This window comes from Terrapene carolina, unplaced genomic scaffold, assembly GCF_002925995.2.
Source record: "Terrapene carolina triunguis isolate 2854851 unplaced genomic scaffold, T_m_triunguis-2.0 Scaffold95, whole genome shotgun sequence".
Classification (NCBI taxonomy): domain Eukaryota; kingdom Metazoa; phylum Chordata; order Testudines; family Emydidae; genus Terrapene; species Terrapene triunguis.
Genome location: NW_020664446.1, coordinates 11,820,197 through 11,845,181, shown reverse-complemented (window position 1 = coordinate 11,845,181; position 24,985 = coordinate 11,820,197). Strand labels below are relative to the sequence as shown.

Below are 24,985 nucleotides of genomic sequence, written 5' to 3'. Positions count from 1 at the left end.
GCCCGGGTAGCAGATCCCAGCAACCAGCTAGGGAGGGAGATAGGAAAAGGGGGGAGAAATTGAGGTCCAGGGGACCTACAAAAAAGGAAGAAAATGGGAGCTGCCACCACAGAGAACCCAGCCCTGTCCTTCTAGGAGCTCTACACTGAGTGGAAGAGAGGACAGGGCAGCCCCCCCCCCCCATTCAAGCACTGATTAACAGTTAGTTGGTTCAATTTGATCTAGTCCTGTTTCAAAGAGGAAACAGGACTAGATCAAATTGAACCAACTAACTGTTAATCAGTGCTTGAATTTTCAAAACAAGCTAACTGCTAATGCATGGCAGCTGGGTGCACAAGGTTGCCATGATCATACAGAGAAATCATCTATTTTTTACTGTGACTGTGCCATAAATTATGTGTAATTAATATATGGAGATATACCTATCTCATAGAACTGCAAAGGGACCTTGAAAGGTCATCGAGTCCAGCCCCCTGCCTTCAGTAGCAGGACCAAGTACTGATTTTTGCCCCAGATCCCTAAGTGGCCCCCTCAAGGATTGAACTCACAACCCTGGGTTTAGCAGGCCAATGCTCAAACCACTGAGCTATCCTTCCTCCCATGACAACTTTACCATGACATCATCATATCCCTACTCATTATAAAAGGAATGATACCAAACTACCCTTGCAATATTATCTTTTTACAAAATGTTGTGGTAACTGCAATTATAGCATGCCACTAGAAACAGTGATTTAATTGACAACTGTTCATTTTAAATACAACTTTTGCTTACCCAACTAGCTGTTAGAAGTTAAAAAGAAATACTCACACAGGGAGGAAACAGTTCAATGTCTTTGTGGAGTGGTTTAATCCAATCTAGTGGAGCATTTTCTCCATTGCCATAATCGATATACAACACTTGTGCTTTCTTCTGCAAGATATCCACCTTTTTTACCAGTACTCTGTTCCAGGTCTACACATGAACAAATGATATTCTGGATGTAAAAACACAACTACACACTCATTATATTCTCCACAAAAGGAATAATTTCAGGAATTACTTTTACTCCATCAAGTTGGCAACAAAGTAAAAAATATTGATCAGTTCTGAAGCAACTCAACTGAACAAAAGACTGATTGTATAGCAATAGTTTTGGGCAAAAACCATCTGAAAAAGAATTAGCACTGTCACCAAGATAAGGTTCATTTCAAAGCACAAAACATTCAGGATTCACAGTAAGTCTGCGCCAAAGAAATTTCCACCTCCTTCCCCCTAGACAGACACCACATATCATGACAATGCTCCTAACAGCCTAAGAGTCTGGTACCATTGAGGGAAAGAAGGAGGAGGAGGAAAGAAGAAAGTGTAGATGACGACGAAGGGGGGAAATAAGTTGTTTTACTAACAACAAAACTGCTGTCAGGAAAGTCAGGCCACACACCAGGTAAGAATCAGAAGTAAATGGGGAGGGTCAAATGACCTGCACTAAGGTTAAAAAAAATTGAGGTATAACTCTTATTTGCAGGTTGCCCCTTTGTACCAATAGCAAGATAGTCCATTCTGGTAATTATTTTGACTTGCTTAGGGTCTGTTTAAAAGAAAATTAACTTAACAAAGAACTTAAAAAAATATTACATGAAAATGATCTACTCTTGGACAAAGAAAACTCTCTCAAAAGACAAGAATTTCTACAAAGTTGGAATTCAGAATGTGCAAGAGTACAGTATAAGCTACACCCACTTTCCAAATGCTACAACAGATTCGTCACTCGATGCAAGTGCTAATAACAATGGGAGTTACATGCAACACAAAACGGAATATATAAAACTGAGTGAACACACACAATTTAAAAGATATTTAGAACATTTAGATATTTACAGTCCCAAATTCTTTTAAAAATGTTTACCAGGCCCCAAATAAAAGAAAGTTACCTGATCCAGAGAATATTTTGCAACACAAACTTCCCCTTTGATAGGAATATATTCCTCTTGGTTAACAATATTTGCATAACAATCTTTCAGTTTCACAGTAAGTTTGCTGATATGTTCTAAAACTTCTGGAGAATAGACCTGTATATAAAATTCACTTGGGTTCCTGAATTCTGTGACTGTACCCTAAAAAGAAAAGCCATATTACTGAAGTATCTAACATTAATACTTGTCATCAATAACTTACCGTGTTTACTATTTAATGGACACATGAAGAGCGTCTATATACTATAAATATTCTGTATCAGTTAGAACTGATAGATGTACACTACTGATGCCAAGAACGCCCAATTCTAAAATACCACCCGCACCCCTTTTATAGCAGTTCCATCTATAGATGGAACAGCTCTTAAAAAGATGGGCCAGGATTGCTATCCACATTTTACAGGTGAGGAAACACGCATACAGTGGTGAAGTGACTTGCCTGTCCAAGAAATAGATATGAACAACACAGAAGATGCTGACAATGAAATGTATCAATATTTTCCAAAAAGAAATTTAATCATGCAATGAGTGGCAAGGAGAAAGTACCTGTATTTCCATAGCTTTTTTGAGCCCTAGATTTTGCAGGTCAGAAAGCATTATTTTCTTGATGTCATCTTCTATCTTGTGTGCATCAACAGGGGTTAAACTGCCCTATTTAGAAACAAATATAGGTGACTTCTAAATTGGAATTGTCTACATATTACCCAGCTGAGGGTAGCCCTTTAAAGCATTTATGCTTAATTAATTTTCAAAAGTACCCAAGTGCAACTTTCAAAAGTGACTTAGGTACTGAAGAATTTAAGTCTCAGAGAAAGTCAACTTAGGTGCTTTTGAAAATTTTATGCCTAAACACTATAAAAAGAGTACAAAGACACTACCTTCCTTCAGCTCTTCACCGCTTGCTCAGAATAGCAACTCTTCTGACAAAAGTGAGCACTGTTCTATACAAAGGTATTTGAAAGCACCCGGTACAGGCATACAGTTTTGAAGTCTAAGCCCTGGTCTCCACTACGAGTTTAGGTCGAATTTAGCAGCGCTAGATCGATTTAACCCTGCACCCGTCCACATGACGAAGCCATTTTTGTCGACTTAAACGGCTCTTAAAATCGATTTCTGTACTCCTCTGCAACGAGGGGATTAGCGCTGAAATCGACATTGCTGGATCGAATTTGGGGTAGTGTGGATGCAATTCAACGGTATTGGCATCTGGGAGCTATCCCAGAGTGCTCCATTGTGACCGCTCTGGACAGCACTCTCAACTCAGATGCACTGGCCAGGTAGACAGGAAAAGCCCCGCGAACTTTTGAATTTCATTTCCTGTTTGACCAGCATGGCAAGCTGATCAGCACAGGTGACCATGCAGTCCCAGAATCGCAAAAGAGCTCCAGCATGGTCCGAACGGGAGGCACTGGATCTGATTGCTGTTTGAGGAGACAAATCCGTGCTATCAGAACTCCGTTCCAAAAGACGAAATGCCAAAATATTTGAAAAATCTCTCCAAGGGCATGATGGACAGAGGCTACAACAGGGACCCGCAGCAGTGCCACATGAAAATTAAGGAGCTCAGGCAAGCCTACCAAAAAACCAAAGAGGCAAATGGCCGCTCCGGGTCAGAGCCCCAGATAACGCCCCTACCACTACCCCACCCCTGTCCGTGGACACCTGCAAGGGGGGAATCTCATGCAACAGGGATGAGGATTTGGGGCATGCGGAAGATGAGGAGGTGGAGGAGGATGAGGATAGCGCATAGCATGCAAGCGGAGAAACCATTCTCCCCAACAGCCAGGAACTGTTTATCACCCTGGAGCCAATACGCTCCCAACCCTCCCAAGGCAGGCTCACGGACCATGAAGCCGGAGAAGGCACCTCTGGTGAGTGTACCTTTGTAAATATAATGCATGGTTTAAAAGCAAGCGTGTTTAATGATTAATTTGCCCTGAAGACTTGGGATGCATTCGCAGCCAGTACAGCCCCTCCTTTTAAAGGCCAACCCAACGGGTGCTTGGTATGGGAAAGGAGGGCACTGCTGTTTGAAACCATTCCCACATGTTATGAAGGTTGAAGAAGCTGAAAGACTGTGGCTTACCATGGCTGCCAGCAAGCCAAATTCTGTTGCCCGGCCCTGTGTGTCTCATCTCTCACACCAAAGCAGCAGGCCCTCAATAGAAGAGGCAAAATGCCATGGCATTAAGGGGTAGGCAGGGTCCCCAACGATAACTATAGGCATTTCAACATCCCCAACAGTTATTTTCTGGTCTGGGAAGTAAGTCCCTTCCCGCAGCGGTTCAAACAAACCACATTTCCTGAAGATGCGAGCGTCATGTAGCTTTCCCGGCCATCCCATGTTGATGACGGTGAAATGTCCCTTGTGATCCACCAGTGCTTGCAGCACCATTGAAAAGTACCCCTTGCAGTTTATGCACTGGCTGCCAAGGTGGTCCGGTCCCAAGATAGGGATATGCGTTCCGTCTATCGCCCCACTACAGTTAAATTGCATTGCAGCAAAGCCATCCACTATGACCTGCACATTTCCCAGAGTCACTACCCTTGATAGCAGCAGCTCAGTGATTGCGTTGGCTAGTTGGATCACAGCAGCCCCCACAGTAGATTTACCCACTCCAAATTGATTCCCGACTGACCAGTAGCTGTCTGGCATTGCAAACTTCCAGAGGGCTATCGCCACTCGCTTGTGAACTGTGAGGGCTGCTCTCATCTTGGTATTATTGCGCTTCAGGGCAGGGGAAAGCAAATCACAAAGTTTCATGAAAGTGCCCTTACGCATGCAAAAGTTTCGCAGCCACTGGGAATCATCCCAGACCTGCAACACTATGTGGTTGCACCAGTCTGTGCTTGTTTCCCGGGCCCAGAATCGGCGTTCCACGGCATGAACCTGCCCCATTACCACCATGATGTCCAAATTGCCACGGCCCGTGCTTTGAAAGAAGTCTGTGTCCATATCCTCATCACTGTTGTGATCGCGTTGTCGTCGCCTCCTCGCCTGCTTTTGCAGGTTCTGGGTCTGCACATACTGCATGATAATGCGCGAGGTGTTTACAATGCTCACAACAGCAGCGGTGAGCTGAGCGGGCTCCATGCTTGCCATGGTATGGCGTCTGCAGGAGAGCAGAGTTGCAGCGGAAGCGGTGGATGACAATGGATGCCACGAGAATAGATATTTGTGCCAAACGACAAGAGGACCTGAGAGGTGGATTCATGGCACCAGGAGAGAAGAGTTGCAGCGGAAGCAGTGGTTGGATGACAACGGTTAGCAGTCTTACTGCACCGTCTGCTGAAAGCAGTATGGCGTCTGCACAGAAAAAAGGCGCGAAACTATTGTCTGTCTTTGCTTTCATGGAGGGAGGGGGGACTGACGACATGTACCCAAAACTACCCGCGACAATGTTTTTGCCCCATCAGGCATTGGGAGCTCAACCCAGAATTCCAATGGGCGGCAGAGATTGCGGGAACTGTGGGATAGCTACCCACAGTGCAATGCTCGGAAAGTTGACACTAGCCACGGTACTGTGGACACACTCCACCGACTTAATGCGCTTAGTGGGGACACACACCATCGATGGTATAAAATCGCTTCCTAAAAATCGACTTCTATAAATTCGACCTAATTTCGTAGTGTAGACATACCCTAAAAGAGCAGCAATTGCCTTTGGTATTGGATAACTTACCAATTTAAACAAAACAAAACAAAAAATGTAGGACTGCTTTGCTTAAGAGTTTAACATGACCTGCAATCTAAATGAAATTAAACGGGACTTGGTCTTCCTGCAGCATTAGAAATAACACAAAAATAGGACTCAGAAGCTGCTAATGCTCCAATAAAGTATGAGCACATATGCCTTCTTTCCAAGTAGTTTCAAAAGCCCAGATCCTCAAAGGTATTTAGGCACTTAACTCCCACTGATTTCAATATATACCTAATTTGCTCAGACCATAACAAAATGGCACCATATTTAATTTGTACCTTACTATTATATCATAAAATACTCTCTCTTCTGTACACAAGCAAAGGGATTCCAATAATGGCTTATCAGCCAACCTGTATACTGGGATCCACATCTACTAAAGCTTTTCTGTGACATCCTATATTGTAAGATGCATTTTTCAATGCAAGAATAAAATGTATTAAAATTTCCTTCATTGTATTAGTTGGTAGTGCATATAGTCTTACACAACCTGAGATTTAAAACTGAGCTGAAGTTGAACACAAAAGGAACTCTGTTCTTTATACACTTATTAAAAACCAAGAAATAAGGATGTATTAATTCATTATCAGTATATCCTCTTTTGCAAGGCACCTTTATTGTCAATTAGCATTTGCTGTTTTGAATCAACTAAATAGACTAATGCATCCTGGAGAGTTATGCTGCAATATAAGCACTGGAGGTCTGGACTATTTTATATGGCTATATATAAACTACCATCAAAGCAAAGAAAGAAATCAGACCTATAACCTTGATTAAGGATTTAAAGTAGAAAAAGTAAACAGAAAGCTAATCTTACTGGGAAGCTCAGATATATTTATACCCAATAGTTTGTGCAGACTAGTTTCCCTCCATTTACCTTCCAAAAAGGAAAAAGTTATGATGGAAGTTGAGTGAAACCTTGTTGAAGCTGATGGCCATGATAGTGCCCTTTATGAAGGATAAACGTAAGCAGTTAAGCTACTTTTTTGGAGTAAGATGCTGAAATAATAGGAGCGACTGCCCAAAACACAGACAGTATGCAAGGCCAGTTGAAATCTGAAATACTGGAGATGGAATACGAACACAAAGGGCTGGGTATTGTCTGCTGGAGTAACATGGGTCTGTGGGCAGAAGCAGCAGAAGAGAAAGCTAAGAGAGGGCTTTTTGACGAGAGTGCTAGCTGGAAAGAATCCTGAAACTGCAAGCAAAGAAAATGCCGCCTATTTTTTTATGCTGGGAAACAGGACTATGTGTACATTCTAAAGCAACAATATTGCATCAAAGAAATACCGGACTCATCAATTTTCTCTTCCTAGCGGAAACAACGCACAAATTCCCGAATAATGGCTAACTGCCTGGGCTAAAAAGGGTAACAATATACAATGTGTTAGGAAATGTAAGCATGTAAGTAATGTTTCAGATTTAGACATTTTATATTTATGTCTCCCCTCCAATCAGAACCTCCACTACCTATGCCATCTATCATACTCTCTCCTGACACAGGTAAGATCCAGCAATAAATTGAACTCTACTTTTGTCAAAAACTTCAGTTTTAACAAACATTTTGGAATGCTGCTTAGACTAGCTCGTTTGATTTGAAGCAACGGTGTATTTTGAAGCGATCAAAATTTCTTAACTTCCTATTCTCTTCACTATAGTGAGTTGAGCATTACAATGTATAAAACATGTTACAATAACACATTAAACTTAAAAATATCTTTATTATATCCAACCTGCAGTGGGCTTCTCCAAAAACCAGAGCCAATTAAAATAAAAGTTAACATTCTGTACCTTAAAATCAAATTTATCCTTAATTTCACCAGGCAACTTGGCATTATCTTCACTTTTCTTTAAACTGAAATAAAGCAGTTGATTAAACTATTAAAGAATGTCACAACAGTATTCAAGAACAAGCAAATAAAGAATCAAGCCATTTTAGTAACAGGTACTTATAGACCCAAAGCAAAGTGACTTAAGTGCTGTAAACCTATGAGTGTAAACCTGCATCCTAAAAAAGCAACAGAGTCCTGTGGCACCTTTAAGACTAACAGATGTATCGGAGCATAAGCTTTCGTGGATGAATACCTACTTCGTCAGACGCATGTCAACCTGCATCTAGATCCTCAATAAAGACTGCTTAATAAAGTAATGTAAAGGCCAGTTTATTTTATTTTTTTAAACCATACTGCACAGCTGGTATCTAGCAGTAACAGTTCTTGCATCTGAAGACAACTGGGGGAGGTTTTAAATGTACATTTAATATACACGCATGCTGAGGTGTGTCTCACTTTTTGTAGTGATACATTTTAAAAAAAAATTCTGATAATTAAGATTTTATTTTAACTTTCTTGACATGAAAATTAATGCAACTTCACTGCTAATTATTACAGAAAGGATATAAACTTAAACAATCTGGGCCAAAAAGTTCTTAGACTACGCTGAAAAGCAGCAATGTGGGGTACCAGCTCCTCTATGAAACTTGTCTTCTCCAGAATCTCAGCTCTCTTTTTTCTTTAAAGTCTCTAGTTATGGTTGTGACAAAAAGCTCAAACACTAAATGAGAGTTTAGACTTGACCTCAAGTTAATTGGCAATTAACAGGTTTGTAAAGGTTAGTGTGGATGCTCACCAAAGGTCTGTTCCAGGGTACAAATGTTTGTTCTTTACTTTGACTGAATCCCAAGGTAAAGGGCAAATGTTTGTATCCATGGAACCCCTCCTCTCTCACTAGAGAGCAAACATCATTCTTGGATGAAATTCTGTCCCTACTGAAGTCAATGGCAAAATTCCCATTGACTTCAATAGGGCAGGATTTCATTCCATGTAACCACAGTTATTGTACATATGGAAGAGTAGCATAAAGCAAGCATGTAGTAGCTTTGAATTTCTTTTAACACTATGTAGCAGCTGCAAATAGAGGTAGCACCACAGTGACATGTAGGTTCTGGCTGCAAAAATCTTTATTACTAGTCAGGTAACAAGAGGCAGAAAAAAAAAAATTCAGCTTGACTTTTCCCACCCCAAATTCATTTGCAGTGCTGTAACTTACAAGAGGGATGTTTTCCACTTGAAAACTCAGCAAATTTTATATTTAGCCATTCAGGGACAGTATAAAGCTGTAAGAGGTCTTTTTCAGTCACCTTTGAGCTTTTTTTTTTTTTTTTTTTTTTGTAATTTCCGGCCCTCTCCTGCCTCATTTTCTTATGATGTTCAGATTTACAATGATGTGGAATATATTTCAGTATAAGACCAAGCAACATAGATCATCAAAAGGTATTTGAATGATAGTAAAAGAAAAATTGGAATTAAATCAAGAATAATTCTTACTTGCCTATTTTTAAGATTCTCTGAGTTACAAGATATTGCTTTAACATCCTAAACTTACTTTTGTTTAATTGGCTTGCATACAATACCATGTGCAGACCAATCTTTCTTCTGGCAGTCTGGAGAGCAATAATATGTCTGTTTACACTGAGAACATCTTAGGTCTCCTAAAATTAACAACAACAAAAAGTCAGTACTGTGCCTAACCTAAAGAAGGGAAGAGGCACAATCTGAACAAAAAAAAGTTGTTTGCAGTGCTGTATCTGTGTTGGACCCAGAATATGAGAGGGACAAGATAGGTGAGGTAATATTTTTTATTGGACCAACTTGTGTTGGTGAAAGGGACAAGCTTTCAAGGCTCGAAAGCCTGTCCCTTTCATCCACACAAGTTGGTCCAATAAAATATTTTCTCATCCACCTTCATTCTCTCAAAAAGAGCTGTCAAGTTATAGAATACACATTTATGATTAACTTAATCTACTATTATCTTTTTGTTTTAGAAGGCCAGTCTGTACTTCATTAATTTTTCACTTAAGCATTTGCTTTTTCATCTGTGTGGTGTCACTGTGGATTTTTCAAAGCATGGATTCATTGATTGATTTGCCTGATTAATAGTTTTTGTCTGATGCTTTTGAAATCCTTGCTATTTATGTTTTACAGAATTACTATGCCAATTTAAAATATCACTTTCTTTCAAAGTGAAAGTCTGGGGGAGATGGCTTAATATCTACATTTTTATAAGAGTCTTTTGCACATATATATTTGAAAGCCTAGTCCAACTTGAATACTGTATGTGCAGGCCTTCGGGATAGTAATAAAGGCTTACCATACAGACCACAATGATGGCAAGTAGTCATCCGAGGGGTCGGCATTAACGAATTAAATAGTTTTGAATTGTAGCTTATAGATAAAATATTCTCAGGGGAATTCTGTATCTTTTTCTGCTTTGTGTGCAGCAAATCAGAATTGGAGCTCTGTAAGAGAACACAAATCTCAAATAATATTTTTTAACAGGAACTCAAAGCCCTAAAGCAGTAATATTCCAATACAGAATACCTACAATTCTAGAACTGCTTACCCTAGTATAGAAAAGTTACAAGTTCTCAAAATTCCAAAGCACATACTACTTTCTTTACAAATAACTGCAGATAAAGCTACCAAATTAAGTTTTCAGTATTAATTGAATAAAACTTGCTCAAGGTCCTGATCACACTTTAAAATAGCAATGAAAACAGATATTTAAAGCAGATTCTTAATTTTTTAAAACTAATATAGAGCTGTTTCACTTAACTAACAAACTGTGGATCACAATCATTTAGGGGTACCTTTTGATTAACAAGAGAAGATGCCAGGATCAACAGAGAGATTGAATAATTCTTTTCATAGTACAAATTTGTGTAGCTCCTAAATGCTTTAATCCAGTAAAAAATCCCAACCTTTAAAATGTAAAACAGATAGAAACAGCTACAAGCATGCTTGAAAACTTTTTTTATTTAGAATATCACTGGGATTCACAGGCTGCTACTGTCCAATTTTTAAGTTCTCAACCATTTTTGGCTCCCCCCTGCCCAAAAACAAAAATTATGCCTATGCAACAGCATGGCTTTCAGCTACTAGTTTTATTTACAATTCTGTAATTAGACCATTTAATGAATAATGCATCAGCAAATTATTTTACATTTGATTCTTACACCTAATTATATTTTGTTTGAATTGTTATCTAAAGGAAACAATAAAGGTCATGCAAAAGCAAAGAAGTTCTGAAACTGCATCTTTGCCAGCTACTATCACTATTACGACAGAGTAAAGAGTAGGTGATTTCAGCTATGTCTACACTACAGATCTTACAGCGGCACAGCTGTACTGCTGCAGCTGCACCACTGTAAGTTCTCCCGTGTAGCTGCTCTATGCCGACGGGAGAGCTTTCTCCCATCAGCATAAATTAAACCATCCCCAACAAGCGGTGGTAGCTAGGTTGGCAGGAGAGCATCTCCTGCCGATATAGTGCTGTCCTCACTAGTACTTCTGTCAGTGAAACTTATGTCAGCCAGGGATGTGTTTTTTTCACACCCCGGGCGACAAAAGTTTTGCGAGAAAAGTGCTATTGTAGACACAGCCTTCATATGCTATTTAGTAACTCTTTGGTAAAAAAAGATACACAGCATTAGTTATGAAAAAATGTCAACTTTAGGTCTCACATGTGCGGGCCTCAAACAGATTTTAGACATTTAAAATTAAAGACCTTACCTCACTGTAGCATGAAGGCTGGCCTACATACAGTTTTTTCACCAATGTAACTAAATCAGGTTAGCAGCAGTTTAACTTAAATCAGTGCAAACCATAGTGTGAACACTCAGATCAGTGAAGAACCAAATTAAGTTAAATCGAATAAAGACATTTTAAAAATCTTATTGAGAAAATGCTATGAGCAAATTGGTATTTGTCAATAAGTTAGGGAATGCTGTTTGTTCAGTGTGCCAGTGACTATGGAGAGAAAAAAATATATATAGGGAGAAAACGACCAACAAAAAGCAGAGCAAGACAACAGCCAGAAAAAAAAGGAAAAGTAGGAGACCTACAAACAGAGGACAATTTTGAAAAATTATTAGAATAGAAGCGAGAAATATAACATAACTAGCCCAGAAAGAAGAAATTTACAACAGACAAGTACATTTAAAAGTAGGTATATCACAAACTTCTCTAACATTTGTCAAGTTTCTTTTTTCAAAATTTCTACTTTATTTCATGTGAGTACAATATTCATCCGACTGAATGGCCAAATGTTAATTTTTTACTCACCTGGATTAAGTTTGGACCAGCAACCTAGAGAGAAAACAGGATAGAGGAACCGGGTCATTCAGTTTCCCTACATTTCATGCACCTCAAAAACTTTACATTTATGACCTCTTCGAGCGTATGAACATCACTTTAGGACTCACATCAGTCTTAAATTCTTACAGATTCAAAGATTACATTTGATCCAGGATCTTTCTAGACCACTATCCAGTGAAGAAGTCAATTTATTGGCTTAGTGGAGAACAGATGGCCTTTAACAAAACAAGGGTCTTTTAAATTTCCATCTTTGTCAAGTCAGTGATTTTCAGAGGAATATTGGAGAAGCTACATTACAAGATAAATATGGATGGGGAGGGAGATTAACTGCATCTCTCAAATTATGTCTTTAATTTTGACCAGCGCACTGTATCTCTGATACTGTTAGCAAATCACCATTCCAATGCCAATTTTTAAATGTGAGCCATAGGTACCTTCTCATTAAAACCCTTAATATTTTTTCTGATATTTACTTGGCAGTTTATAGACCACCTGTAAATAACAGTGAAAATTTTGCTGAGCTACTGGGCATTTATGTTTAAAAATAAGTTAAATGTGCAGTTTAAGTTTATATTTGATAAAGTACACAAATAAGGTCACTTGTAAGCAAGAATATTGCATCTGCAAACAACAACAAAACAAATGGTTAATTGTAAACTGAAATGTGATGCCAACAGGAAAAAAATGAAGCAAAAATAAACACAAATGCAAATATTCTAGAAAGGCATAAAATATATGGTGATCATTTGTTAGCATTATACAAGCTGCCAATTTGGCACAAAACCCCAACTTACAGCATTTTCTTCCTTAGTTGAAGGTGTTAACAGCAAACTACTTCTACCACTTATGCTTTCCACTGAGTTTCCTAAAAACAAAGAATTGTTTACAAAATGGTCTGATTTCAGAAAACCAAAGACAGGAGTAGTATTAACAGATTGTTTACAAAAAGCATGAGAAATTTTCAAATAATATTTTGTCTAAGAAAACTGAAGATCTTCCATTTCTACAAATTAAGAGCAAGGAATATGAAAACACAAGTGCCACAGCTTTTTGTTTTACAATTGACTAACATTAATTTTTGACACAAATCATTCTTACCAAAGACATCACTGAAACTACAGTATCCTCATGTAATAAAAACGAGACCAGTCTATCACTTGATACAAGACGTTGGATGAGTAATTAACAAAATCATGCATCCTTATCAATACAAATTTTACACCACTTAAGTCCATGGGTGTGACTTTAAAAGAGTATGACCCCAAACACAAGATTTAAAGAGAGACCGAATAAACATTCTGAATTGCCATTAGTAGACCCAATATTACGGGAATAGAAATATTAGCTAAAATAATTGTTTCTAGTTTTACTGCACAGTTAACCTAGGTGGTTGGCACCCAGATCTGAACATCCAGGTTGCCTAGTCTGGATGTGAATGTCCCCATAGCAAAGCCATACCTGCATTACTGTTTCACACTATTTCTGCACTTACCCATGGGCCTAGGAGGGGCATATATCCCATGGTTCTTTGTGTTGAGACACTCAAGAATTATTTCCTAGGGCTTTCAATTATGGGAGAAGCTGTTTGTCCTTGCGAGGCAGGGGGGGGGAGACGACTGAAGGAAGAGCACTGGAAGACTATCAGCATTCAAATGATTTTGCCTGCATCCTCACTGCTCTGCCAGGTCTAGAAGCCCCCAGCAGCTCTGCAGGGCCAATTTTGCAGGGGAAAAATAAAATTCTGCACAGAACATTCCATGCAAATTCTGAATTGCACAGTGGTGCAGAATTCTCCCAGGAGTATTGTATGCTTGTTGCTGTTTGAAACAAGCAAGGGGAAACTCCAGGTATCAAGACATAAGCAGTCCCTGAAATTATTAACTTTTTTTTAAGTGACTGGATTACAATTTGATAGTCTCCCTTTAATGAATTTTATTCCTTAGTCAGATACATTTACAATTGTTGTGCATAATTTTTACATACACACATGCGTATGGCAAATTAATGTTATCCCGTTACCATGTACTCAAACTGTATTCAGATTGATGACCTTTATCAAACTGGAATTTCAGATTAGTGAGGAAGTTTATTAAATTAGTCTTTCCCCTCCCACCTGCACACCACATGTATGGGCATGTTGTATAGTGCTACAAAAAGGTAAGCCTTCACATAGCTTACCCTATTTAAAAGATGTTTTCTCTCACCTGTTAGCGTTCCCTTGCTCATCTTTGATCCAAACTCTTCCTTGTTAAAGTCATTTGCCACTCCACTCTTGCAATGAGAGCTAGCATCTCCTAAACCATTCTCACGACTAGTAAAGAACTGTTTAGTTTGCTCACAAAATAAGAAATTTTTGTTGGATAATCCAGAAGTTCTACCTCCAAGCTCAGAGCTTTTCACTTGGCAGTTGGGGTAGGCGCGAGGGCTTCTTAAGGATTCATTTGGGGCTTTCGTCTCCTTGCTCTTTATATGAAATCGTTGGTTTATCTTGTAAACATGCACACCCAAATCATTCCCTGACATCCTACAAAGTTACTATTTTGTAATTACAAAAACCTAGAGGAAAAAAAAAGTAGTTGAAACATGTGTTAAACTGGATATAGCATTCAACTCTGACTTTTAAAATACTTAAATATAGCTTAATTTTAAGGAAAGTTTTAACGATGCTTATTAAACTAATGAAGAAAATAAAGTATAAATGATTATCCTAAAAGAAAGGTGTATTAAGTTTCTTCCTTAAAATTTCAACCATTTTTGTCATTCCTGACCAAGAATTTGTTAGTAAAGAACTCTCAAAGGGGTAGTGATGGTGGACGGAAATAAATCTGTCTCTCATTGAGCTGTCCATATTTGTAGTAAACCCGTGTCTATGTTAAGCTAATACTAACAGTATAATTCTGAGAAAAACTGGAGATGTAACACTTAATTGTTATAGTCCCCTGTTCTTCAAGAACTAGAGATAAGCAACTGAAGGCAAGGGTTCTGAAGTATTACAAGTTGAAATATTAGGAAGAAAATCAAATTTCGATTTGGCAAGGATTATCTTGGGAGTATACTGTACCAGGCTCTGCTTTTCAATGAGTTTTTTGGCATTTGGGAGTGGTCTCCACTAGAAAGTTAGGTAGATATAGATATAGATATAGATATAGTGTGTGTGTCTGCACTCAAATTTATCTCCAGACGACATAAGCACCCTGTTACGGTGATGCAGTAACACCACCTCCCCGAATGGCATTGAGCCATGGCCAACATACTGAGATTGACACAGAACAAGTGTAGACACTGCATGACTTATGTCGACCCTTACAGGCCTCCAGCAGCTGTCCCACAATGCCCAACAGTGACTGCTCTGGTCACAACTGTGAACTCCACTGCCCAGGGGTCATGGAGAACAGAACCCGCCCCCTCAAATGTTAATTTTTGAAATGCCTTTTCCCAACAGCCCAGCTATCAGCTCTCCCTTGTTGTGTGCAACTGCCCAACTGGTCATGCCACTTACACATTCTAGACACTCCTGTCTGGAGGTACTATGGCCTGAGGAAAAGAGGCTGTGCCGGCATAGCTACAGAGCAGTTGTAGAAATGTGGTCATCTATGAAAAACTGAATAGGGGAGGCAGGCAAAGGGAAACAACAGGGATCAGCAACAGTACCACATGGAAATGGAGGAACCGTGGCAGGCATCCCACAAGGCCAGGAAGGCCAACAGTTAATCTGGTGCCTAGCCGCAAACTTGCTTTTACAACTAGCTGCTTGCCATACTTAGTGGAGACCCCACCAGCACCCTGCACAGCACTGCTAATACCTCGGAGGAGCCCAAAGGAGACACCTGCCGTTAACAGCAAGCAGGAGGAGGAGGATGGGGGATCTGCAATGCGGCATTGGAGACATCCAGCTATATCCCAAGCAGGACGTGTTTGAGACTACACTACAGTCTAGCCCAGGGGTCGGCAACCTTTCAGAAGTGGTGTGCCGAGTCTTCATTTGCTCACTCTAATTTAAGGTTTCGCGTGCCAGTAATAAATTTTAATGTTTTGGAGGTCTATTTCTATAAGTCTATAATATATAACTAAACTATTGTTACAGGTTTCAGCAGCCGTGTTAGTCTGTATCCACAAAAAGAACAAGAGTACATGTGGCACCTTAGAGACTAACAAATTTATTTTAGCATAAATCTGTTAGTCTCTAAGGTGCCACAAGTACTCCTGTTCTTAAAACTATTGTTGTATGTAAAGTAAATAAGGTTTTTAAAATGTTTAAGAAGCTTCATTTAAAATTAAATTAAAATGCAGAGCCCCCCGGACCAGTGGCCAGGACCCAGGCAGTGTGAGTGCCACTGAAAATCAGCTCGCGTGCCGCCTTTGGCATGTGTGCCATTGGTTGCCTACCCCTGGTTTAGCCAATCCCGCCAGCTGAGCCTGATGCACAGGAAGGAACCTTGAGTAAATATGTGAATACCTTTTCCATTACAACGTTTAAATGTACAAATGGTGCCAGACACCAACTTCGCAGGACAAAGGTATCTACTTTTCGTTGTTTTACTTGTACTAGAAGACATAGCAGTCCAACATTGGCAGGGGGGAAGGGGTGGAAGAGAAAAGAGAAGAGAAGAGATGTGTAAATGTTTATGTACACAGGGATGTCCCCTGAATCCTCCTGAGAGATCTCAATGAAACTTCCATGGATGTACTCTGCAATCCTCTCCTGAAGATTTCTGGAGATGGCAGTCTTATTTCTTCCTCTGCAATAGGACACTTTCCTGTGCCAGTCACAATGACTTTGGCAGGCACCATTGCTTTAAACAGGCTAACAGCATGCAGACCCAGGAGGCTTTGGAATGCCAGCAGCAGCTGTGCTCTCTGTGCCTTTGTTACCCTCAGGAGCGAAATATCAGCTAAAAATCACCACCTGTGAAAATAGTGGCACTACTCAGTGCCATTGCCCTGCATTCATACATGGAAACAAGGACCAACGTTTTATTGTTTCAGGCAATCAAACAATTCCCTCCCCCTCCCCCCTATTTCCCTCATAGGGCATACTCACTGTGCCTGGGACCAGAGGGTGGTGCTGTGCCAAAGTGCTCCAAAGCTGAAGTGTCAATAAGAATGTCTTGTTTAAAACTTTTATGGGAATGAGTTCTGAACATTAACTTTCACCTTCTGTTTTAACTAAATACAGTGACGAGTCTTTGTGTTTTATCTGTGGCTATTGCCGTTGCAGCCTTGAGGGATGTCCCCTCCTCACCTGTGGAACACCTGGCCCTGATGAGGAAAAGAAAGGAGACAACATGGAAGGATAAGCTCAACAAGATCCTGCAAGTCAGTGCTGCATCGGACTGTGAACAGAAGGCCTGGCGGGCGAATACTGCTGACAATATGGAGAAAGGAGTCACAGCAGGAAAAGTAGAGGGAAATGCACCCAGACCTAATGGGACTTCTCCAGGAGCAAGCACTAATACTGCAGACTCTTGCTGACCTACAAGTTCAACAAGCATGGGCTCGCCTCCCTCGGTAGTCAATGGAGAACTCCATTTTAGCACCTCCCTACACCCCCAATGTTCCATGTGACATCAGAGGCTGCGTTCCTACCCCCACCACTCCATGCCAGGGGACAGTACAAACAGCCACAGCTTCACATACACTGGCCACGGTTGCTGGATGTGTAGCAAAAATAGACTGAAATGGAGATGAATATTCTTTTCCCTTAGTAAATCAATAGAGCAGAACTTATTTCAAAAGTTTTCATCGCATTTGTTTTTTAATCAGTTTTTGTTGCAAGTGGTTGATATACAAAACAATTTTTTTTTAAATATCTGCCCACGGCTACTCAAAGCGCCCACTACTTGTGATTGTACAGGGCAAAGGCTCTCATAGGATCAGTGACAAACAGTGTAATAATTATAAATGTACAGCAAGCACTGTATAATTAACAGATGCACTGACTGTATTATTCATATAAATGCACACCAAGCATCACATAATTCTTAACAGGCCCCAAAACTTCATGTCCAGGTAGAGCACAATTCACCACACTACATTATGGTGGCGGACAGTTAAAGCGCTCTTTCAAGGCCTCCCTCAGCCTCATAGGTCTATGTTGTGCTCTTCTAATAGCACTTGTGCCTGGCTGTTCAAACTCATCAGAAAGCTGCTCCACTTCTGCCCTCTTCTACCCCTTTGCCTCACAGATATTATGCAGGACACAACAGGCAGCTATAATCATTGGGATATTCTTTTCGCTGAGATCCAATCTTGTGAGTAAACACCAGAATCACTTCAATCTACCGAAAGCACATTCAACTGTCATTCTGCTTCTGCTGAGATGGTAGTTGACTCTTTCCATGGTGCTGTCAAGATGGACGGCGTATGGCTTCATGAACCAGGGAAGCAAGGGATAAGCTGGGTCTTCCAGGATCAGTACTGGCATTTCAACATGGCCAATGGTAATCTGTCGGTAGGGAAAGAATGTTCCTACTTGTAGTTTTCTGAACAGTTCTATGTTCTAAAGATGTTTGTGTCACGCACCTTCCTTGACCAGCCAACATTGATGTCAGTTGGTGGTGATCCACTAACACTTGCATAACCATAGAAAAGTAGCTCTTTCTATTGATGTACTCTGTGGCAAGGTGGGCTGGAGCCAAAATAGGAATATGCGTGCCTTCTATCACCCCACTGCAGTTTGGGAACCTCATTGCAGAAAATCCATTCATTAGGTCATGCACATTACCGAGAGCCATACTCCTGTGCAACACAAGTCTGTTAACAGCCCCCACTGTGGATTTTCAAACTCCAAAATGCTTGCCCACTGACTGGTAGGAATCTGGCATTACAAGCCTTCACAGTCCAATCGCCAACTGCTTCTCAGCTGCTTGCAGCTCTTTTTCCGGTGTCCATGAGTTGGAGCGAGATCAGCACAGAGACAGAGGATGAGCCACTGCTTGTCATCCCAAACCCTCATTATGATCCAATCCCACTGGTCAGTGCTCATTTCTTGTGCCCAGGAGTGGTGTTCAACCATCTGCAGCTGCTCCGTGAATGCCACCAACAACCTTGAATTAGTTGTTGCTATGTCCCACAGCAAATTGTCCTCATTGAAATGATCATGTCTCCCCATTGCTGTGGTTCTTCCCGTGGCTCTGCAAATACTGGAGGATCTTGTCATGTGTGTTGCAAACACAATAGTGCATAACTGTGAGGGCTCCATGCTTCTATCAGAGATGGCAGACAGCAAAAAGTGCCACATGGATTTACAGAATTTTTTTTAAAAGATACAAAATGTATGGGATGTGGATAGTATTATGGGATGGAGAAAACTGCATAATGGGAACTTGACCCCTTGCTCGCAGTCACCCCTGCATGACTCATTTCTACCCCACCAGGCATTGTCAAAATTTTCCAAAAGACAGTGTGCTGGATGGAGGCAAGTGGTACAGTGCGATACCTAACCATAGTACACTGCGCATCAACACAAGCACTCCTGGTGAGTACACACAGTGCTGATGCAAGGAGCCAGGTATGAACACACACACACACACGTGATGTACTAACTGTGGCGGCTTTTCGCCAACAGAACTTATATTGACCAAACTTTGTAATATACACCTGGCCTTGGGTTCCAGAAGTTAAAGTACAATGCAGTACTGCATTATTGTATATGTTAAAGAATTTGCTAGTTGGAAATAAATTTGCAAGAAAGCCATGTACTGTTTCTCAGGCTATATACAATCAACTACCAACACATGCTACATACAGTGCATACTGTAATTAGGTCTTCAAATAAGTAGTTTCTGAGCAGCAGCTACTGAAAACTCCTTGTCTCTGTAAGAAGCAAGCTGCCTGCACTATTTTAGCTCACCCTTCTTGTACAGAAGTAAAACTAAACCTATTACCCAAAGTGAGCAGCAAACTGAGCTCAATGGAATCCTAACAAACCAACATAACTTTATCCCTCAAGTATACAGTGTAATGAAACTAAGAACTTGTCAAAAGCCTCGATGGAAGCTCCAGAACATTGATAAATACATGCAAGATTATTCATTCTTGTCCCTCTTAATACAGCCTTCAACTTAAGTTTCAAAAAGTGTTGCAATTATGCAAAGCTGAGTTGAAGTAGTCTGAGAAATAGCCAATTAACTCATGAAAAATGTAAGAATAAAAATTCTCTCCTTATCACCTCACAAACCCAGCCCCTGAGTGTGGCAGTTGAATTTTATTATCAAAAAGGATCACAGACAGTGACAAAGTTTCCATAGATGCAGAAAAATCTACAAATTTCAAGGACCTTGTTTTGTAAATAAATTACTGTATTGTGTTATGGCAGAGAAGTTATAGTTATTGCTAGAGCTAGCACTTTGTAAAGTACCTGTTAGTTTTCCATATTTGGACTCAGATCAAAAGTGAACTGTTCTGGAAAGTTCTGAAGAGCAATAAATGGCCATAGTTATGTTAGTGTGTTTTTCACTTTGAAAGTTACTCAGACACTTGTTTGATTTTAAATCAAACATGTATTTTTAAGACTTCTACCTTGCCAAGAATTTAATGAGGATAAAGTACTGCATCTTAGATTAAGAAACTTGGCATATAAAAAAAATTATTAGATAATTACAGACCCCTGCTTCTATACACTACATAATGTATCACTAAATTAACATATCAAGGTGAGATGTTATAAATAACAAATATAGCAGCACTGAACAAGTTGTTTGGTTGACTGAAGCAAACATACACAATTCAAATATTTGATCTAGTTATATTACTGACAATTCCTGAAAAACTGTTTCTCCTACTTAGCCCAATGGTTTCTACAGCTTCATGCATCTCCAACAAGAATGATGTAAGTAAAATACTCCTCCTGCTAAGCATTAACATCCAACACCTTAAATAAAACTGCCTGGCTTAACATGCACTGAATAGATTACAACACCTCAATTTAACCTAAGTAGAGCACACTCAAGGAAATCATTCAGTTGATTTTAACCATAAAACTTTGTACTTCTAGAGCAGGTGTAATCAATAGGTGGACCGCAGGCCAAATCCAGACCACCAGATGCTTTTGGATGGACTGCAAAATCTTATTTTATCTAGAGTCTAAACCTTGACCAAGAAATTTAGCCCTCGACAAAAAGATAATTGATTACCCCTGTTCTAGAGCGTCTTTCATCAGATGCTCAGGAAGCCCTGAAACGCTAAAGAATGAAGTCTCACACCACCAAGAGATAAAAGTAAATCACTATTTTATAGATGGGAAAGGAATAACAGGAAAACGAACTTGACCAAGTTTACACAGGAAGTCAGTGGCAAAGCCAGAAACAACCGTTCCATCAGTAGGAAATAGACACAATGCTAATCTAAAATCTAAACAGTGTTCTTCATATTTGGCAACAGCACTGAGGGGAAGAGGCTGGTTTCTGGGGCAATGCATACAAATGGGAGACAGCTCTGTGTTCTATTACCACCTCTGCAATTAGCTCGCTGTAACTCTTTAGGCAAATCACCTAAACTGGGATTTTCAGAAGGGCCTAAGAGTTTATCTCTGGGGAAAACTGACCAAGACAGCTATCATTACGGTGACCAGACAGCAAGTGTGAAAAATCAGGACGGGGGTGAGGGGTAATAGAAGCCTATATAAGAAAAAGACCGCAAAATCAGGACTCTCCCTATAAAATTGGGACATCTGGTCACCCTAGCGATCACAGACTAAAGCATTCTGCCATAGTGCCCCATATGGAGGCTCTTATTCTGGAATAAGAGTGCCTTTTCCCAATTTACCTTAATCCACTTCTGGATTAAGGGAATTGACAAGAGGCCCTTTTATTCTGGAATCCACATAGGCGGCTACTCTGTAATAGCCAAAGAGCTTTAAATCCACCCCCCTCCTTGCACCAGAATAACTGCCAAGTAAGCCCTAGGAGAAGCACACGCCTCCTAATGATTTTCAATGGGAGAAGCATCCCGGACTCCTTTAGGCCCCTGGGAAATCCCAGCCTCGCCCATGGGCCTCAGTTTCCGGACTGTACAATGGGAATAACCATGTCCCTGAGTCACAGGCTGTTGGTGCCACGCGGGAGCGCTAAGCTTTTAAGCCAGGAGGTGCGGTGCCTACTTGCTCCCGCAGAGCCCCACTTCCCAGCAGCCTGTGGGGAAACTGAGCCATGGAGCACCCACCCCAGGGCCCCAGCCGCATCCCCCCAGCCTTGGGAAGGGGTCCCTCGGCCCTACAGTGCGCCCGAAGCCCTGGTCACCATGCTGCCCGCCCCAAAGGGGCCAAGGGCCCGGCCCCCCGCTCACAGCGTCTCTCCTCGCGCCGGGCCGGCGGACAGGGCAGGGCCCACGCAGCGCCGCGACCGTTAGCCAGGCCGGAGGCAGGGTCCCTTCCTTCCCGCGTGCGCCCGGCCCCACCACGTGCCGCTCCGCTAGCGGGCCCCGCCCACGCGCCAGCCTCGCCCCCAGCCAGCCCCAGCCCCGACCCTGCCCGCTGGAGCCGCCGCGGAGCTTCGGGATCCGGGCTCAGGCCCCCCAGCGCGCGGCGGCGGGCTCTAGCCTCGGGCTCACCCCGGTGCCTTCGCCCAGGCTTCGGCCGCGTGCTCCGTCTCCCGGCCGCGGGGCTCCGGGCTCCAGCCCCCAGCGTAGCTCCGCTGCTAGTCCAGGGAGTTACACTGGTGTAAAAGTGGTGCCAGGGGAGAAGGCCACAGGAGATGCCCTGTGATGGAGAGACGAGATCATCATAAGCGACAGCCTATGGGAGAACCTCTGATCTCCATTACTCTAGCTCATGGGTTTTGTTTTTTTTTTTATATTTGCCTCACCATCACCCTTGGCCTCACGGTAGCCCTAACTCTGTCTTTGTTGCCTTGTCAATACATTGCTGTTCTTTGATGGCGTCAAATGTAAGGTGATCTAATAAGCATGGAGGCTGTCTGCATGTAAAAGTGGCCCTGGTTTAATTGAAGGGGTGGATTTAAACTGATTTAGTTAAACTAGTGTAAACCCCAGTGTGGCTGCTCTGATTTCAGTTAAAGGCTATGGGTTCACTGCAGAAATGGTGTGTTTTGATACCAGGATCACTGCTGTGATATAAAATTGAGTGGAGGGAAGGCACGGGTAGTTCTGACCTTAATGTAGCTAGTAGGGCTAAACCCCAGTTGGGGGATATAGGGGTGACCTCAACTAACTAAGCTGAGGTATAAACTACAGTGGTTTGTTTCCACTAGGATTTTACATTGAGATAGCAATCTCGAATTCACCACATCTATGTAAAGCCACAACTTTTTTGCAGTGAAAACATCATCTGAGAGTGGCTTTTTCCATTTAGTTTAAATTGGCCTGGGAACAAGTTGAAAGGCAACCAAAATAGGCTGCTCAAACTGAAATCAGATTGTCCACAGAGAGCAGCCCCTGGCTCTGCCCACAGTGGCTTGGGTCCCTGGGTGGCTCTTACTACTGCCCAGCTCTGGCTTCTGGCCTGGCCAGGGCCTCAGGGGAGAGGAGGAGAGGGGGCATGGCCCCACGGCAAGCGGGGGGCCCAAATGTTCTTTGTGTCCAGGGTCCTAATGAATCTTAATTCACCTCTAGGCATGCACAGACTGAGTCTAGTGGCTTTCCTACTTGGAGTGGCATGGTGCAGTGGGTTTGGTGACTGGTTTCACGCGAGGCCTGGCTCTGTTATCAGAGCTAACTGATTATTTTACAGCTGATTCTAGGCTTGATTTATAATGGGTTCAGATGCAGTTAATAACACTGCAGATGGCACCCTCCAATCATTGTCCCGGCTACAGTGCAAAAGTACTGGCTTTTGCACTTTTGGTGCCCTTTGTAATGCAACCATTTCTGCACTTTGCACCCTGAACGATACCTGAGACAGCACTTGCATATTTAGTCTGCATCCTATCCTATGCTGAATACTGCACACTACACTAGACTGTGCTGTATAAACTCACTGCATTTTGCTGAATTAGTCTTTCTCTCGCACTACCACATGCGCTCTGCAATCATAATAACTGTGTCTATCTAGGTCCTTACAACAGCACCCATCAACACAACATCTCAGTGCCTTGCAAGAGTCAACCAAGATCTCAATAGGCCATTGGACCAATTTATCTGCTTACTTGCCCCATGATAATCAGTTTGCAATTTGCACTCTGCAACTTCAAAGTCCTGTATGCAAATTAATTAATTGCACTTTTTAATTTATCACATGACAAATAGTGATATACTGTCCTTGAAACAAGTGCTGGGCAATTTGGTCAAACAGCACTTTACCTTATTTTTTTAATGTATTATTTATTTTGCAAAAGAGTCCAGAGGCCCCAGTCAAGATCAGAGCCCTATTGTGCTACATGGTGTACAAACGCATACCAAGGCATGGTCCCTGCCCCATAAAGTTTACAGTCTAAGAAGACAAAAATGTGTCTTCATTTTATATGGCACGATCAATATCATTAGGATGCCTAACTTCCTGGTGCATGTTCACCCCAGCAGTTAGGCATCAAAATGACAATGATGCACATACAATTGATTGTGGAATCACAACTGCATCCACCATTACTTGCATCTGCAAAAGTGAGGGCACAAAAGGGAGAATTGGGCTGAAAATCAGGTCCATAAAACTTAATTTTTAATGAGGCTTAAACAGGTAGCATTCCTACTCTGCTCCAAACAAAATCTGTACATACCGTATAAAGTCAAATTTAAACCCTAATTATAACAGCAGAACATAAATATCGACTTAAATTTTCCCTACAAGCCTGGATGTTCCTAAGGTTTTCTACATTGTTAACTGTTTCATTCTCATGTAAGAAAGAAAAGGGTGAATCACAGATGTGCATCATTTACTGTGAATGAACTCTCATTGTGGTGCCACAAGTCAGTGGTGTGTTGGGGGGTGCTTGGAAGTTACCACCATGTATTTTTGTCCCTCTGTCAAGAAGGAGCCAAACCCAAAGAGCACAGCAGACCTCATGAGCATGTTCAAGTCCCATCAAGTGGGAGCCAAACTCAAGGAGCCCAATGAAGCTCAGACAGTATACACAATCATATGTTGAACTCTTGCCGAATCTACTGTGAGCAATGTCTCCCTGTGGTGTCATGAATGGGTGGATCTTATTTTGTGGCGGAGCTTGGAAGAGTACCACCAATTGTTCCCCTGACATTTGACACCTATTCCTCTCTAAATTAGTG

General features: G+C 41.4%; 1 protein-coding gene across 1 annotated transcript in view; it reads right to left on the bottom strand.

Annotated features, from left to right (window-relative positions):
* TDRD1 (tudor domain containing 1) overlaps window positions 1-20,969 on the bottom strand; it is a 62,919-nt gene extending 41,950 nt beyond the window's left edge. Inside the window, exons 1-10 of the mRNA XM_024198610.2 lie at window positions 20,947-20,969; window positions 14,017-14,336; window positions 12,607-12,677; window positions 11,780-11,803; window positions 9,807-9,954; window positions 9,042-9,147; window positions 7,449-7,512; window positions 2,503-2,607; window positions 1,915-2,097; window positions 812-955 (exon numbers count right to left, since the gene is read on the bottom strand). Coding sequence (XP_024054378.2) covers window positions 812-955; window positions 1,915-2,097; window positions 2,503-2,607; window positions 7,449-7,512; window positions 9,042-9,147; window positions 9,807-9,954; window positions 11,780-11,803; window positions 12,607-12,677; window positions 14,017-14,336; window positions 20,947-20,969 — 1,188 coding nt within the window. The remainder of the gene's footprint in view (window positions 1-811; window positions 956-1,914; window positions 2,098-2,502; window positions 2,608-7,448; window positions 7,513-9,041; window positions 9,148-9,806; window positions 9,955-11,779; window positions 11,804-12,606; window positions 12,678-14,016; window positions 14,337-20,946) is intronic.
* Window positions 20,970-24,985: the final 4,016 nt, after the last annotated feature.